The 16,434-nt window shown below is 36.8% G+C and overlaps 1 protein-coding gene across 9 annotated transcripts in view; it reads right to left on the reverse strand.

Annotated features, from left to right (window-relative positions):
* Positions 1-770: 770 nt before the first annotated feature.
* Positions 771-16,434, reverse strand: part of INPP4B (inositol polyphosphate-4-phosphatase type II B) — a 249,236-nt gene continuing 233,572 nt past the window's right edge. For 5 of the 9 annotated variants that reach the window (XM_015861145.2, XM_032444121.1, XM_015861144.2 and 2 more), the window contains one exon: positions 5,868-7,232. In XM_015861145.2, coding sequence (XP_015716631.1) covers positions 7,058-7,232 — 175 coding nt within the window. In that variant the 3' untranslated portion in view covers positions 5,868-7,057. Of the gene's footprint in view, positions 5,827-5,867; positions 7,233-16,434 lie in introns of those variants that run through there. The other 4 variants (XM_015861149.2, XM_015861148.2, XM_015861147.2 and 1 more) reach the window with 3 other exon arrangements.

Below are 16,434 nucleotides of genomic sequence, written 5' to 3' on the forward strand. Positions count from 1 at the left end.
AATAATATAAAGCATTTTTAGAACACTGTCACTTTTATTAGTAGGAGACAGAATTTTTTTAGGCTGAATGTTAACAGCTGTTTTAAAACTTAATACCACAATAACCATTAGTTCCTGGTGCTTTCTAAAGGTTAGCAAGTATCTTGCAGGTAATTAGCATCTCAAGGACTTTATCACTGTAAAACAACTAAATAAACAAGCATAAATGCAGAAACTAAATGATGTAATAAGCTTCTAACCATATAATAGAGAAGGTGAGACATACTTTACTGTATTCCTAAAAGAAGATCTCTACTGCATTTCAGCTAGCCATGGAGAACTTACCTATTATGGAATAATACACGCAAGTCTGGATCTCCACCAGAGAGGTCTGGGATTGTCTTCACCATCCAAAAAGAGCAGCCACATCACCTTTTAATGGTCTTCTTTATGAAAAATGCGGATTCCATCTGTGCTACACAGAATAATTGTCTACAGATGAGTAGTTATGTGAAAGGGGTTACTTTGGGAGTGTGTGAATGTTCTGTTTGATTTTAATCCACCTGGTTCTGAGATGAAAATTGTAGAAACACTAGGAATAATAGTAATAATCAATTTATGGCCATTTCAGGCTTTTTAGTGCTGTACTGGAGCTTTCTGTAAGTGCGTGCTCTTAGCTGTGACAAGACTATTTCAGTTATTTCAGGAGGAAACCCACTCTCAGCATCACACACAGCTTGCCCTCTGGGCAACACCACTGTCATGAAAATGAACAATGAGTAACAAAAAAGTCAGAAACATAAAAAATAAATATCACATTTATTTAAATAAAAATATACACACAGTGTACAATGAGCATGGCTTACAGACAGCAATGAAACAAAAATGCTAAATCCTGATGTATAAAGAGGATTGAATTGCTTAGTTGTGCTTTATTTCTCTGAACACATGCACACAACCTGGACTGAAGTCCTGCTAATGCCATCATGAGCCCCATGTGCACGAGAGTGTGAGAGGTGAACATTACAAGGAACAGCTACACCAAATGAAAACAGGTATCAAAATAACTTGGGATTTTAGAAAATTTGAAGCTGGACACTTCATAAACAAAACAGAGTTGCTACAAACTTTTAAAGCCCTTTGCAAGACAGATGGAAAGAATACAGAACACTGCAGTTGGAAATCCAACTTCAAGCAGCACTGCCCCAAATCTCACCATTCCAAACCCTGGATTCTGAGCACTCAGGTATTACACTCAGATTTCTATCATGAATCTTATTCCCTGTTAGCACACAAATCCCATGTTTTCTGCTTCTGCTCTTTGGAATATGGGTACATTGGTTAACAAATTTCTTCTATTTTTTAATTATTATTATTATTTAATTCTGAATTATTAAATTGCTACTTTTTCTCCTTCTTGAGCAAATCAAAAATTTTCACCTTGAATCATAAGTATTATGCTGAAATTTACTGTTGTGGCATGTTACTTATTCAGATGACAATAAGAGAATGAAGCACTTGAATGCAGCAGAGCATAAGCTGAACGCTCGAGCACCACAGCAGTTCACAGGTTGCATGAGTAAGGAAAAACTTCAACATTCTGGAGACTGAAGTCTGGTTTTGGTTTGCTTGTTTTTAAATGCAGTTCTGTGAGTTTTTGCTTTTTAATGTCCAATTTACAAGCTAAGATTGTGTTTTAAAAAGTTGTAAATTTAGTTAATGCATTTTGAATGCAAACATATCTTCTTANCAAATAAGTGACAGGTAAGAAGCAAATTCATGTCTCATGGCATTGCCTGTACAGAACGTTTCCCTTTTACAATAACAAAGCATAAATACAAAGATATCATTGTTTCAAGTTTATAACATAGCCAACTCACACAATATACGTTTAAGTCTATTAATTGATTACAAATATTAATTCACACAAGTAATTTTGCTGCACAGTTTTTAATGCAATTTATATCTTCTACCTGTTGTTGTTAAGTGCATTTCCCGCTCTTCATAAATTGGCCATAGCATTTCGTGGAACTTGTGATAAAAATACAAATAAGAATAAGCTTATTTTCAGGAAGTCAAAATAGGCATAATATGCAGAGAGCTTCTAATTAAAACATTCCACTTTGTACCTAAATTCTTAGTGATTATTTAAAATACCAGTAGACTTTAGATCACTTACAACCAGTGAACTTTAACCCTGATTGATTGTTTTAGACAAAGTATTAATTTCCTTATTTTACTAAGAAAAATGCCAAAATTTGAACAGTACAAAAACTAAGAATTGTTAGTTCTTAGCAACATTAAGGCTCTTTCCCAGGTAACACTTTGTCTCTTTCAGCTATCCTGTTATATATTTTGTTCCTCTTAACACATCTATTTTTCTGTATTCCACTAAAATGCACAAATACACAACAGCAAAATCAGGTAACAATTAAAAACTTGTTTCCTAATTGCTCCATAAAAGCTGAAGTATAAACTGTAATAAAAACATATTAAAAATTCCTCAAAAGAAGACTTCAGAAGCAAGAAGATCTGACTGCATAATCATGTCAAGCCTATACACGTTCGGTATTAATTCTAACAGTAATATAATCATCTATGAGAAATAAGTATTTTAATTTTAAGTCAAGCAGATATGGAACACTTCCCATACATATGCTGTTAAATGAGCATGTTTCCCTTAACTCTGTGCAAACAGTGCAGCTTTCTAATGAAAATTTATTTGCTGAATTCTGCTTCTGCATAATTCATTGATATACAAGGATTCATGTAAGGTAAACCTTGGGATGATTCAGCTCCTCTGTTGAGCATTCAAGAGACAGACATGACTTAAAATGTCTTCTCTACAGAGTGAATATACTTCAATTAAACTGTCAACCTGTAGCAAGAAGATCTTTGTTTCTTTATAAAAGACAAACCAGAAAAACACAAGTTGTGAATCCATGATTAACTGACAACTCTGTTTTGACAAGACAGACTGACTGACTAAACTGCTGCAGACACATGGCAGGCAACGACAAAACGTAGTTGAGCCTCCTTCAGAACAGAAGCAATAAAGCTCTTCCAGGATGCTTGGAATTGTGTCAGGTTTTAAAATAGTCTTAGTGACCGACCTACAACACGACATTTCAGTGAAAACACAGGCATGAAAAAGTTCAGCCTTATTCAAATCAAAACCCAACCTGCTCTTCTGTAATGGGCCAAGCCCAGTGAAGCATGTTGCGTGTGCAACATTACCATAAAAAGAACTGCAATGTTCAGGTTTTTGGCTTCATTGATGAAAACATTTTAAATATAAAGGTAACGTTATAGTCAAAACAATTTAGAACTCTAGCAAGATTAAATGCCGAGGCAAGATCTTGAAAGACTGTTTTCTTAATAAAAAAGAAATCTATAGTTTTTCATATTTTGAATTTGACAGAATTCCCATGGGGCTGAGATAAAGAACTGTAAGAAACAAAAGTACCCACAAGTGAATACTGTCTTTGCCTAGAATTTCACAGGCAGTTTCAGAATCTCTTTAGGAAGGCCATCATTTGTACTGTGTGTCACTGGGATTATTTCAGAGGTGCCTAAAGAAGTTACCGCTTTTTCTCTGCTGTACATGTAATGTTTCTGTAAGTTAGTAATAAACACAGCTGGAATGGAGTGAGGTATAGAGTAGCAGTCAGACTGACAGAACAGAACAGTACTTTCCTAGGAATATTTATGCTCCATAAACCTGCAAATAAAATTTTGTGCAGACCAGCTGTGTAATATTTAAATGCACACAATTTTATCCGCACATCTACCCATGCACCGAGTAGTGCCTACTGGTACATGACAGGAAAAGTCATAGCATTGTATTATCATCTGCCTATAATGCACTGATAGCTCTTCTGGCACCTACTGTTGTACAGTACATTCTAGAAGAGGAAAGAAGTCATTCATGAAACAATATTCTAACGGAGACTTAATATGAATAGACAACAACTGTACAGAAGTCCTTTTTGAACAAACTACTTCACTTAGAAAAAATGCTCCGATTAGGAAAATATGTTGTGTAGGTGAATTCTTGGCTTCACTGAAGTCAGTGCATTAAAATGAAGATCCCATCCTGACATACTTCTACACGTTCCAAAGCCTCATCTTGAAAATATACAAAAGGGGTTTAATTCTATGCACAATAGATAATTTCTACGTAACCTACCAAATAGATCTTGAACAATCAGGTGCTTAAGCAAGTATTTTTTTACTAGTACAGTTACGGATTTATACCCAGTAACAGGTCTTAACAGATGTGAAAGACCAAATTGTAATTCACTATGCATCAAGATCTTGGACTTCCATAGAAGCAAGCAAACATTTATCACTTTATCCATAGCAACAATTTCCTACCAATACTCAGATTTCCAGTGCAGTTTAATTTGGGTAGAATCCTTACACTTCTGCTCTAGATACTGTTTTCTTAAAATAAACACATCACACTAAGGTTAGTAACCAGTGGACACCTGCTTTTTGTTAACTGTATTTCTCTTGGGGGGGGAGGGGGCGGGGCAGAAGAATGCAATAAATAGAGAAAAATAGAGAAAATTAGAAAACACAAACATTATTTGCAAAACACATTTCAAGACTAACACAAGTTGGCAGATGCATTAACATTCACTTTTAAAGCTCGTAGTTGTTCTTTATCCTACAGCATCTACATGCAGCATTGCAAATTTCTTATAAATCAGCTGCAAAAGCTAACTAGTCCTAATACAAGAGGTTACTGTAATCATAACATTTCTCTCAGACTTGATAAAAACACATTTCTATAGGCAAACAATATATTAATGCCCATATATACAAGTCATTTTACCTGTTGTTGAGGAAAATTTAGTTTTAAGGTTTTACTGTGAACAGGAACATGGCAGGTTAGATATAAGTTGCCTTAGTTGAAGAACTAATCCACAGAATCACAGAATGACCCAGGTTGGAAGGGACCTCAAGGATCATGTAGTTCCAACCCCCCTGCCTAGCACGGCCAATCCCTCTGATTTCAGTGTCATTTATGTGCAAGATTAAGTGAAACAAGTTTGTATTTGGCTCAGGTTCAGAAAGCCAAGAAAGATACATCCGAATGAACTGCAATAAACCAGAACTCAATTACCAAAATTACAGGTAGTAATTACTAAAAATATATTGTGAAGTTCCCATGCTTATAATAAAGAAGACAAACGTAATAACCAACATAGTATTTAGCCTAGGTATTAAGAGTTGCGTCTTTCATGAAAAAATCCATGGAGGATTTAATTATTACTGATCATGACCTCAGTGCTTTGCCAGTACCAGAAAACATCATTTCTGGCAGGAAGAGATCCCTTAATTCGCATCTCAGGCTTTGGTTCAGAGTCAGAATGTTCCCCTACAGACTGATAACATCAGTTCCTACTGCAAATGACATTTCCCTTTTTAATCTTCCATCAAGCTGCCCCAAGACCTAATTCCCACTTGTTGTTGAGTCATGCTGAGCTTCAAGTTCACAAAGATAAGTTGAATGTATTTGGTTTTGAGAATATCTAAATCACCAGTATTTTATTTCATGATGACTAACTGTTGTTACTTTTAAAATGTTAAACCTCATAAAATAACACCTCAACTGGTTACACATTCCAAATTATTAAGTCATAAACAGCAATTTTTATATTCACTAATTAGCATGGTATATGTTCCTGATTACATTTTTGTTAAACTTAGGTGTCAGTTTTTCCATATGTCCCTTCTGGAGGTCTGTAGTACTTTGGGAAAGCCATCAGCTGTATCATGTTGAATGCATACTTTCTGCATTTGACATTCTTCAGTACATTCTCTATGCGGCATCCTTCTCTAGTGAAAGGGGGAAAAAGTACAACTTCATGAAACACAAAATAAATAAATATGCTTTATTTGTTCATTGCAGAGTTTCAGCAGCAGTTGAAGTAAAAATAACAAAGATTCAACTCTACATTTTTGTTTTCCACAAGTGATGATACATCTTACAGAATTAAATCTAAGGCCAGACCCAGTACAGTTATTGCCCTCAGAAATAGGTGATAAGATTTCTTTCCCCCTAATATATTTGCCCTTGAGGTTTAAAGTTTAGTTAAAAAAAATAAAAAATAAAAAATAAAATAATGATACATTTCATTCTAATTCCAGAAATATATTTGCCTTTTAAACGTTATACTTTTTTTATCAGATCGTTTACTACATATGTGAGATTACAAGTTGCCATAAAAATGCGGATTCTAGGAATAAGGCATTTTATGAAGTCTGGCCCTATAGATTTCCGATGGAAAGTTTCATCTCTGCATCATTTCCCCTTTGTTCAGTTTTGCAATGAAAAGAAAGAGAGAATGGCTCTTCAAACAGCCCAATCCGACTCTCTGCTTTATAAAGGAAGGATGTTCACATACAGTACAAAAGTCACAAGTGCCAAAGTGGTGCATCAAGACATAAATCAGACGTTTTAAAAAAGAATATAAAAGAGTCTTCAAAGCAAATGCAACCAAAGCAACAATAACAATCAGGTTAATCTAACTACAAAACAGAACTTACTATATTCCACTTAGTTACTTGACAGAAAAAGGTTAGTTGTAGCAAAGAAAGAATTGTTTCTTGAACAAATAAGATCCGATCAGCTAATAATATCAATGAAAATAACACAATGAAAGCAAGTCTTACAAACCACCGCCCTGTAAAATTTGTCTGGGGGGTCAGTCTGTATTGTGCAAATCCATTTTTAATTTTGTTAGACGAGTTACTCTGGAAAAAGGGGTTCAAGCATTCAGGATTCCACATCTTTTGTATACACAGTGACAGCATTGTAAGTGGGCTTTCTTTGAGCTAATTACAGTGGGAAAGCTTTACCATGAACAGAAAGAGCAAATCAATTCACTCAATGCATAGTATACTTCTTAGAGTTCAGAAAAATTAATGAAAACATTGGACATTTCAGACATTTGTATCTTGAAGATGATTCCTTAAGGTCTGAAACTGTAGAAATATTACAGCATAATTTATTTTTTCTAAAGTAGTTTGTTGTTGTTTGTAGAAAAGAAAGGAACACAAGTGCAGTTTATTGATATTTGGCTAATAGCAAAGCAAGACTTAAAATAAGCCACACGACCAGCAAGTGTGAGCTGACAAGCAGCAAGGCGACAGGATAGAAGTGTCGAGAAGTTGGCTTGTTATCAGTTAGACAGCCTGTTTCGGGATCATCCGAGTCATTCAGTGCTCCCTGGGTTTGTCTGCTGTTAAATAGGGGAAGTTAGGAACAAATAGAACAGCATTTAAACAGCAAAGAAAGCCAACATGTAGGCATTTTGACAACAAAGCGAAACTACATGGCCATTCTGATGAAAATCATTTATGCCAAGCACTTGCATAGACTTAGTACTTTCTGCAGCTGACAAAGGAAGCATGATGGCTAGATGGCTAGCATCTCTTTAGGCCTCCTAAGTGCCTTAGGGTAGTATTCACTTAAATTATGAGATGAACTATACCACCATTATAATGAACATACACAGTGAACAGAAATGAAATAACAAAGTAAAAAAAACAGCTAAGGAAGCAAAGAAAAAAGATCACAAATGTCACAACACGGCATTGACAAAATAATGTCTCCATGGTTTTCACAGGTTTTTCAGTCCTGTTTATTAGTGACTAAGAAATATATAGGCAAAAATAGAAAGGCCACACGCTCCTTTTTGAAAGAATTACAACTATTCAAAAATAATTTTAGTTGATGGTAAATCGATTTCTTAAAATATTAATTAGTGCTGGTGCCTCAGCTTTGAAGTCAATGGCATTTGTTCTTATTTAAGGGCTCACACCTGCATTACCCTCAGAAATCTACCTTGTACCTTGTTCAGTGCATCTACTGAGGAACTAAGCTGCTCACAGTTGAAGTCTCTGCAAGCTGCATAGCTGCTTCCCTATCAGAGCAGCAGGGATACTTTCAAGTCACCCCCTGTCTTTTCTATTGTAACACGACTAGCTTCTAGACAAGTAGAATTATACACATTTCAACATCACCTCTTCAGTCCCCTCTGAACTTATCTTTATTTGAATGTGCTCAGAATTTCTGTCCCTGGACTTCCTTTGGGCAGTAAGAATAACATGAGTTCTATTTTTCTATTTACTATGAATATAATTTTTATTTTTATTTTTATTTTTTTTTATTTTATTTTTTTTTTCTTTTTCCCTGTCTGGACTTAAGAATACATCAGATTGCAACACAGTCCTTTTTCAGAACTGCAAGTCCCAGGTATGCTGTTTGTCAAGAAACAAAATACTAGCAGACCAACGAGACACTATAGGCCGGTAAAGGTAGCATCACACAACCTCATAAAAATGGGAAGTAAAACAGTAGTAGCCTTTCTGACATGCACATTTAAAAGCCACGTTGAGTATGTAGAGCTAAGATAGCAAAGGAGGCTCAAGAACTGCATTTAGAGGTGGGATCCTGGGAAACGTGCTGATCAAAACCATTCCTCACATATTTTTCCTTTCAGAGAAGCCTTTAAGTATAAGCTATTCATTTATTTCTTAGCTTTGAATTTTCAATCTGTAACCCCAGCGAAAGATGATATAAAAACTGAACCTCCAAATGTTTGAGTATTATCTAGGCAATTACTGGTGCCAGCATGTCTGGTGCTTTTAATTTGGATAGAATTCACACAGTACTTTAGAGAAGCAAAGCTATGTTTTGCTGACTTCCTCAGTACTGTGGCTTACACTGAAATAAATAATTGTGTTCTGTATCAGACCACTCTAGTTAACACTCTTCTCTTAGGATCCACCCCTCAGAACTTCCTTCCACTTCTGCTCACAATGATAACGTTATCATCTGTGATCAGCCATGACGACTCAGTATATTTCTCCTCACTAATTTTCTGCTTCATCATGTGTTTCTACATACTTCTGAAAACACACTCTTTGCTATTTTTCCTTTGCCTTTCTTAATCTCTACAGGAATCCTCCAAGTTGGCCTCCTCAACCCTTTAACACTCTTCCTCCTCCCTTCCCCAACTCTTTGAGGTGAGCCTCCTGGTTTAAGCACACAGCCTCATCAGTTCCTCCTCAGTTTCATATCTTTGGTGCTTTGAACTGTTCTTTTGGATGTCTTCCACCACAAACTTCATGTATGCTTATAGCAGAGCTGATGCAGAGACTCAACTCCCTTTTCTCTGAGTCCATCTGGGCAGCAGCACAGCTCAGTATTCAGCAAGTTTGCAATCCACTGAATTTGCCACTGGTTAAGCATTTCTTTATGGAGAGTATTAGTTTTGCATGCTGCAAGTTCATTCTAAGCAGGCTGAGCTAGATGCTTGCAGGGTGCCCCTACGGGGATGCAACCCGCCTGCTTCTGTAGAGTGTCCTGCTCTGTTTTACTCCATATCTCACTGACAGCGTGACAGTCTTTCATCTATGCTTCTGAAACTCCCATTAGCACCAGTGAGATTTATGCAGTTATAATGGAAATACAGACAAAAGCCATTTGTTCTTTTTTTTTTTTTTTCTTTTTAGTAGAAAACCCTGCAGTACATTTGTTCTTTGACATGCTGAAAAAGAATGATCAGTGTCTTTCAACACAGTAAGTCCTTACCCCCCAGGAAAACCGTTGTGAACAGCTGATGCACAGGGACTTCTGTTCTACAAATTAGTCACATTATTCTATGCATGATTTGACAAGACATCCTCAAAATAGAGCAAGGGGATTCAACTCCATTATTAGCTACCTAAGAACAAGGCTGAGAGGAATACCCAAACATGCTTTTAGTTTAAGAAGAATATTTCAACATGAACAGGTGGTTTGCTAAGCACTGCTAATACTTCTCAATGCACTGCAGCAACATCTAGCAAATCTTGAAGTGACTGAAGTATCTCCATTGCAGGAGTCAAGTTAATGAGGGTTATTGTTTCTGGTGATGAGAACAAGGGGCAATGGGCAGAAACTGGAACACAGGAAGTTCCATACTAATGCAAGGAAGAACTTTACAGTCACGGAAGCGACTGTGATGGAGCGCTGGAACGGGTTGCTGAGACAGGTTGTGGAATCTCATTCTCTGGAGATATTCAAGACCTGCCTAGATGCCTACATGTATGACCTTCTGGAGGGAACCTGCTTTAACAGGGGTGGTGATCTCAACAGGTCCCTTCCAACCCCTGCAATTCAGTGATTCTATGAAGAGAAACAAAGAGAGGACCTCCACTAGGCTTCCTGTAGCGTGACAGCACTGCTTCCCCTGGCCAACCAAAATCTGGTGCAAGTTTTACTGCATCGAAAAGCATGCATCTATTTGGTGCTATTCCAGCTTGATTTCTTTGCCTTCTGATTGACACAACACAGCCAGAGCAGAATTATATCTGACTATTGTGTTGTGAAGGTATAGCCAATAGTTTTAGATGGTCTCTCCACCACAAAACATACTTTAAGAGCTCATAAGTTACACCAAATGGAAAGGTAGAAATCTTCAAAAAATTATTAAGTTTGTATTGCATGCACAAGCTTCACTTTAAGAGAAACAGTGAAAGCTTCTAAATCCATAACATCTGGGGTCATGAACACCTCTCTAACTTAGAGCATAATTTTTATTCATTTATTTTGAAAATTGTTTATTTGAGTCTTTTAGCAAAGCACAGATAACATTGTGGCAGCTGAGGGTGCTCGAAGTTTAATGATGATATAACCATTTCAATCTGCTTTCTTTCTCAGTTGTTGTTTTATCATCTTAAACTCCTGTTGAGATAATACTGCATGCCTGTCAAATGATACAGAGCAAAACAGCAGTATTTTCTATTGTCTTTTAATTCAGATGATAAATTGAAGCTGCAAGCAAATTGAGACAATGAAAATGGTGTGAGGAAAAAAAAGAAGTCTCTGAGGATTCCTTTTCAAGTCAAGCACACATATGAGGGCACACTGCAGTTCTTCATCACCAATCACAGTGCTTGGCCATCCCTGCACAGTGTTTTTGGCTGAGACATCTTAATACTTTTCAGCTTTGCTTCTCCTGGTAGAACTTACCCAGATCCTGCTGTTAATGATACTAGAAATGCTAAATTTTCCTAAATCTGTGCTTCAGGTAAAATGGCTATGCAGCCTTCTATCAGCACAAGCATTCCCACACATGCTAGCAGTGACTTCAGTCTGAATTCATTCCTAATAGCACAAATACTTTGGGGAATTTGCCTCTTTTCTTTTTTTTCCCCTTCAAACAGACTGAAGCAAGCAGTTTCTCGGCCTTCTGGGCTCTTCTTGTCAAACGCCAGTGCTGACTTAGAAAAATAGCAAAAGTGAGATGCTTCTTTTCAATCCCTTCCAACAATAGCAGCAAAGACATTTCTTCAAATAGAACTGATTGCTAGCAGTTCTCAGTCTTATACAGTTTTGCTAACTTACTTCCTCTTCTTCAGGCTATCACAATTCTGAACTTTAAAGGAGCTTCTCTTAAGAGTTCTTTAAACCTCTCTCAAGATTTTTAGACAGAACACTGTCTGCTTGCTTTTTAATATATATATTTTTAATTTATTTTTAAATAAGTTGTTGGACGAAAAGCTACCTCATTTCTGCATTATTTCTGTTACTGTGATTCACTGCAATGCTCCAGTTGTATTAAGGAAAATATCCATAGTTTCCATGTACAGCACTACAGCTCTAGGAAGGCAGCCTGACCTTTCTCAAAGGGGGAATATGGGATCCTCATGAGCATCTCATGGCCATAATCAAAATATCACCACAACATCTGAAATAATAAAATGTGATTGAGAAGGAAACAAGTAGATCTGAGCACTGTCCAAGAGGAATGCTGAATTAACAAATTCACTTAAAACAGGTAAAGAAATATTGGGCAAAATCTCTTTATGGTGAGAGATACAGTTGGCACAAACCTCCAACAATCTGTGAAAGAACAAAATCTGTTTCTGCACCATTTAAAATGGAATATGTAGGAAGGGAACCACCAGAAATGTTTTCCGCATCAACAGTCTTCTCAATGACTATTTTTCTTGTCAATACCTTAAATTCTCCTCAAATCTAGATGGCATTCAATAAAGTAAAAAATGCTAGAAATCAATTTTTTTGACACTTAGGTGATTCCACAATCACTACTCAGATTCAAAACTATTGGCAATACTGAAACAGAACAGCAGTCTCATATCTAAGTATACTGATGAATTTCATCAGTGATTTGCAGGGAGCCATTACTAAGCACATAGCAACAATACAAAATACCTCCTACTGTGTGCATCACCTTGCCATGCTAAACCTCCCCCATGTTGTTCTACCTTCGATAAAAGAACAGAACACAATAAGTCAGCTGTAAGGGACATACAAAGATCATTTAGTCCAACTATGACCACTGCAAGGCTAAACAAAAGCGAAAGCATATTGCCTGGGGGCATTATCCAACAGCTTGTGACTGCTGACAAGCATGGAGCATCAGCCTCCTCTTTAGAAAGTCCATTCCAGTCTTCACCTCCTTCACAGTAAAGAAATTTTTCGTAATGTGCTGGGTGAATCTCCCCTTGTACAGCTTTGTGTCATTCTGTACTGCAACTTTTTTCCCGAGACCTATCTCTTAGGCCAAGATCCTCTGTTTCCCTACCACATTCACCCTCCCCTTGTTTAATATATTATATTCTAATAATTATATTGTTTACATATTTAATGTATTTATTTTACAATTTCATTATCTCATGTGCTCTCCTTCCCCTTTTCACTTCTTAAATAACACGTGGCTTGTCCACTGATTTTGACAAGGCAGCAGAATCATTTTGTAGCCATAATAACCTGATACTTAAATCTTTAACGATACAGTTAACCCGTGGCAATTTGTTTGTTTTGCATTCAGACCTCTAAGCCTATGGTTACCTAGTCTTTCCAGAGAAAAATGTTCAATTTTGAGGCACTTGTCAGAATCAGTAATCTGCTGGAAGTTCAGCTGTAGTCACAGATTTTAAACAACAGTGTGGACAGGCCATGATGATTCAGTGAGAAGCAACAGGTTGATCAGCACACTGTCCTGAAGTACTGAATAAGAGGCTAGGAGATGCTTCGTTTCCATGCACACAACTACATCCTACAAAGAGCCCTGTTGTACAGCGCTCATCTACTCTTTGCTAGTGTGAATCAAAGCATCATTTGTTGGTTCATATGACTACAGTTTAATATCAAAACCAGTTCCTCAGGTAGGTATTTTGTCATTTAAGAAACCTAGACATACAGCACTTTAAACCTGCCCTCAGCAGTTCCATATCACTGAAGCTGAACAGCAAAATGACAAAAGAAATCACCTACCACTGCCTGTCATGTGGGAACTGTCCTTTGGTTGTGCCAACCTCAAAACTGCCTGGGAGAAGGCTGGTCTCTGCTGTCCAGAATGTGCCAAGAAAAATTTAATAAAATTACAGTATAAAGTAACTAAGTTCAGGTGCTAAAAACATTCCCCAGATGTCTGTAATTTGCAGGTATGGACAGAGGCTACAAGTCCTGCACAGCCATGCTGGTATCTTGGGAGAGATTAGTTTTCAGAACCGAAATTGTTCACAGGAGAGCTTATTTACCTGTCAAGACAGCTGGGTGGTTTTTGAAACATGATTTTCAATTATTATTATACTTCAAGTAGAAGATTTGCTGTGTTCAAACACTACCAATACTGGCGTGCAGTATTATGCATCAATTCTACAAAAGTTTCTCTTTTTATCCCATCCCAAAATATGATTCTAATAATCTTCCCAGACCCTCTTCTATAAAGTATTAGGATTATGTACAAGCAAAATTCTCAGAATAAAATTCCAAAGTCTTTCCTGAGGAATCTCTCTCACAATGTTTGAAATTCAATCCCATGTTCAAACAAAATACAAATGCGACTTATACCCTAGTGCAGGAACAAAGCCAACAAAAAGAAACAAAAAGCCAACCAAAACCAATCAAAACCAACCCATAAATCAACTTTCAGGTTTCAGAGTGATCTGAGAAAGTGGGAAGTGATGACGATGATGATATTCTTAAAATAAGTTTTGAATCTAAAGATGCTTCCCTTCCAAAATGTTATGGCACTGGTATTATTGGCTACTGAGTCACAATTTTTCCCAGCGTGTTTACGTCACAGTAAGAAAATTCTACAAAGGATGCAATTATACATTTAGCTCAAAGAACACTGTGATACATAAACCTGCGATCAATCCTCTCTCACACATGACTAATAGGATCTTAAATACTTCTTGTTGATAATGAAAAATCTTCATGAATCATCCCTAATCTTTTGACAAAGATTTTCTAGCCCTTTTTCCCTGTGGCAAAGAAAAGTGGCAAGGCTAATTTAAGAAGCAGAAGAGGCATGCTGGACAACTGAACAGCCATTCATGAAGAATGGCACTAAAATCAGAAACTAATTTATAAATGCTCAAATTTATGGATAGAATGAGAGAATTAAGGTCAAAGAGAAACGCTGGTGTAAGGCAAGGATCAATTATTTTATGTTGCATTTGGAACTCAGATCACTTCAACTGAGGAAAGTGTTGAACATCAATAGCTGTAAATTTGAATATTCTTAGTGTTTTATACATGCAATTTCAGATTGATATGCAAATAAAGGGGAATGTCACTGCTTCTGATTAGTGATACCAATTCATACCATCCTCCAAGGGATGAAACAATGTGTAAGTTCTAAGATAAATCACAGGAAAGATCTGACAACTGCTTTTCCATCTCAAGCTAACTGCAGATGCTTTCTACCAACATACTGATAGTGGTGCTTTTTAAAAAAACACACACCATAATGTTTAAGAGCTGATCTGCTGTGATCGCAGCACTTCAGAGTACCACACATGCCACAAGGTTGTGTTCATGCACATAGAGACTGGTAAAGTTTAAAAGTGCACCTAAGCCTGATTTCAGTCAGTGCACAAGTGCTGGAACCAGCAGCAATATGTGCAGCAAAGAAAATACTACTTAGGCTGTCACCAAAATGCAAAGGGAAGTTAGACACCCTGGAAGTAAAGCATCACTTAATTTTGAGGTAAGTCACTGACAGATAGGAAAAAAAAAAAAAAAAAAAAAAAAGCAAAATAACAAACAAAAAGTCAGCTTACATCTTGATTTGATCAAATATGTTTAATTATTTTGTACTATAGATCATATTTTCCCAAGAGAATTGGGAAAATATTGAATTTGAAATATTGAAATATTGAAATTTTCCCAAATTCCAAATTGGGAAAATTCTCTTGGGAAAATACGATCTATAGTACAAAATAATTAAACATATTAATTAAATAAACTTATATACTTAAACTTATTCACCTATCATGTAAGACTGTTTTATTATGATGAAGCAGCAAGCCAGCAGTGCTACTCGAGTATTTCCTCCCTTCTTTCCCAGGAAGAAAAAAGTAATGGAATGGGAAGGTATAAATCTTCCCTCCCTGAGATGGTACATAGTTATCTCTAGTCTCCAGTGCATTTTTTCCACTGTTGTGTAAACTGGTTATTTTGTAGGCTGGAAGGGAAACAGTTTACGAAACATTTCAGTGAGACATCATCTCATGATACTCCCACGTTAGATAAACACTGCACCAATTTTCCAGATAAACTCTGTCATTTAAAATATCTTGTGTTCCTAAAGCCTGGCACTGCATGAGATTGAGCTGGAGGCAATTCCAGCATCTCCTGTTTTATTCTCTGTTCATGTAATGTATTTCCCAAGTACTTAGTTCTGAGAGACATTAACCCAGGTATTACTTGTGTTTCTGGTTACGGTTTTCAAGAATTTGCCCTGAATAACTGTGAGCCACAGGTGAGGTGGTTAAACAGAAAACTTCACTGCAGACAAAAAGCAAGTAGGTTGCTAATTAGAAACACTTCATTTCCCTAAACGCACATTACAAGGGCAGGCCTTAAGGAATTCTCCTTCCTTTTTAATGCACAATAAATACTAAAGCTCTTCAGAGCACTTAGAACACAACCCACATGAACTTTCTTGAAAACACCATGTCTTTCCCGAGCTCTGAAGGCTATGCTGGCTCTCACAGGCCTCTCAGGTGCCTGCTCTTGGTTACAGAACCAAGGAAATGAGCAGCCCTCTGGTCTGAGTAGGTTGCTGCTCCCCTTGCCTTAGGACTGTACCAGTGTCTGCCACACAGCACTTAAAGGCTTCTGGTAACTGACCAAACTCCCTCTATAGCATGCATCCATTGTGGTGGTGAGAACATAGCAGACACCAAGACTTACAAACTGCTTAAATAATCTTCTGTCATGAACAAATACATATACAAACAGATACACTAGAGTATTTAAAAATATACAGTTTTACTCTCAATTAACCTTTACCAAAAGCTAAATCAGCTTCCTATCATCTTACCAGAACACAGCTGACACATGTGAAGTGTGCTGGAACGATGCTCATTTTATTTTATTAGTATTTCATTACATGTTAGTTAAAATTGAATTCC

The sequence above is a fragment of the Coturnix japonica genome, chromosome 4 (assembly GCF_001577835.2).
Source record: "Coturnix japonica isolate 7356 chromosome 4, Coturnix japonica 2.1, whole genome shotgun sequence".
Lineage (NCBI taxonomy): Eukaryota > Metazoa > Chordata > Aves > Galliformes > Phasianidae > Coturnix > Coturnix japonica.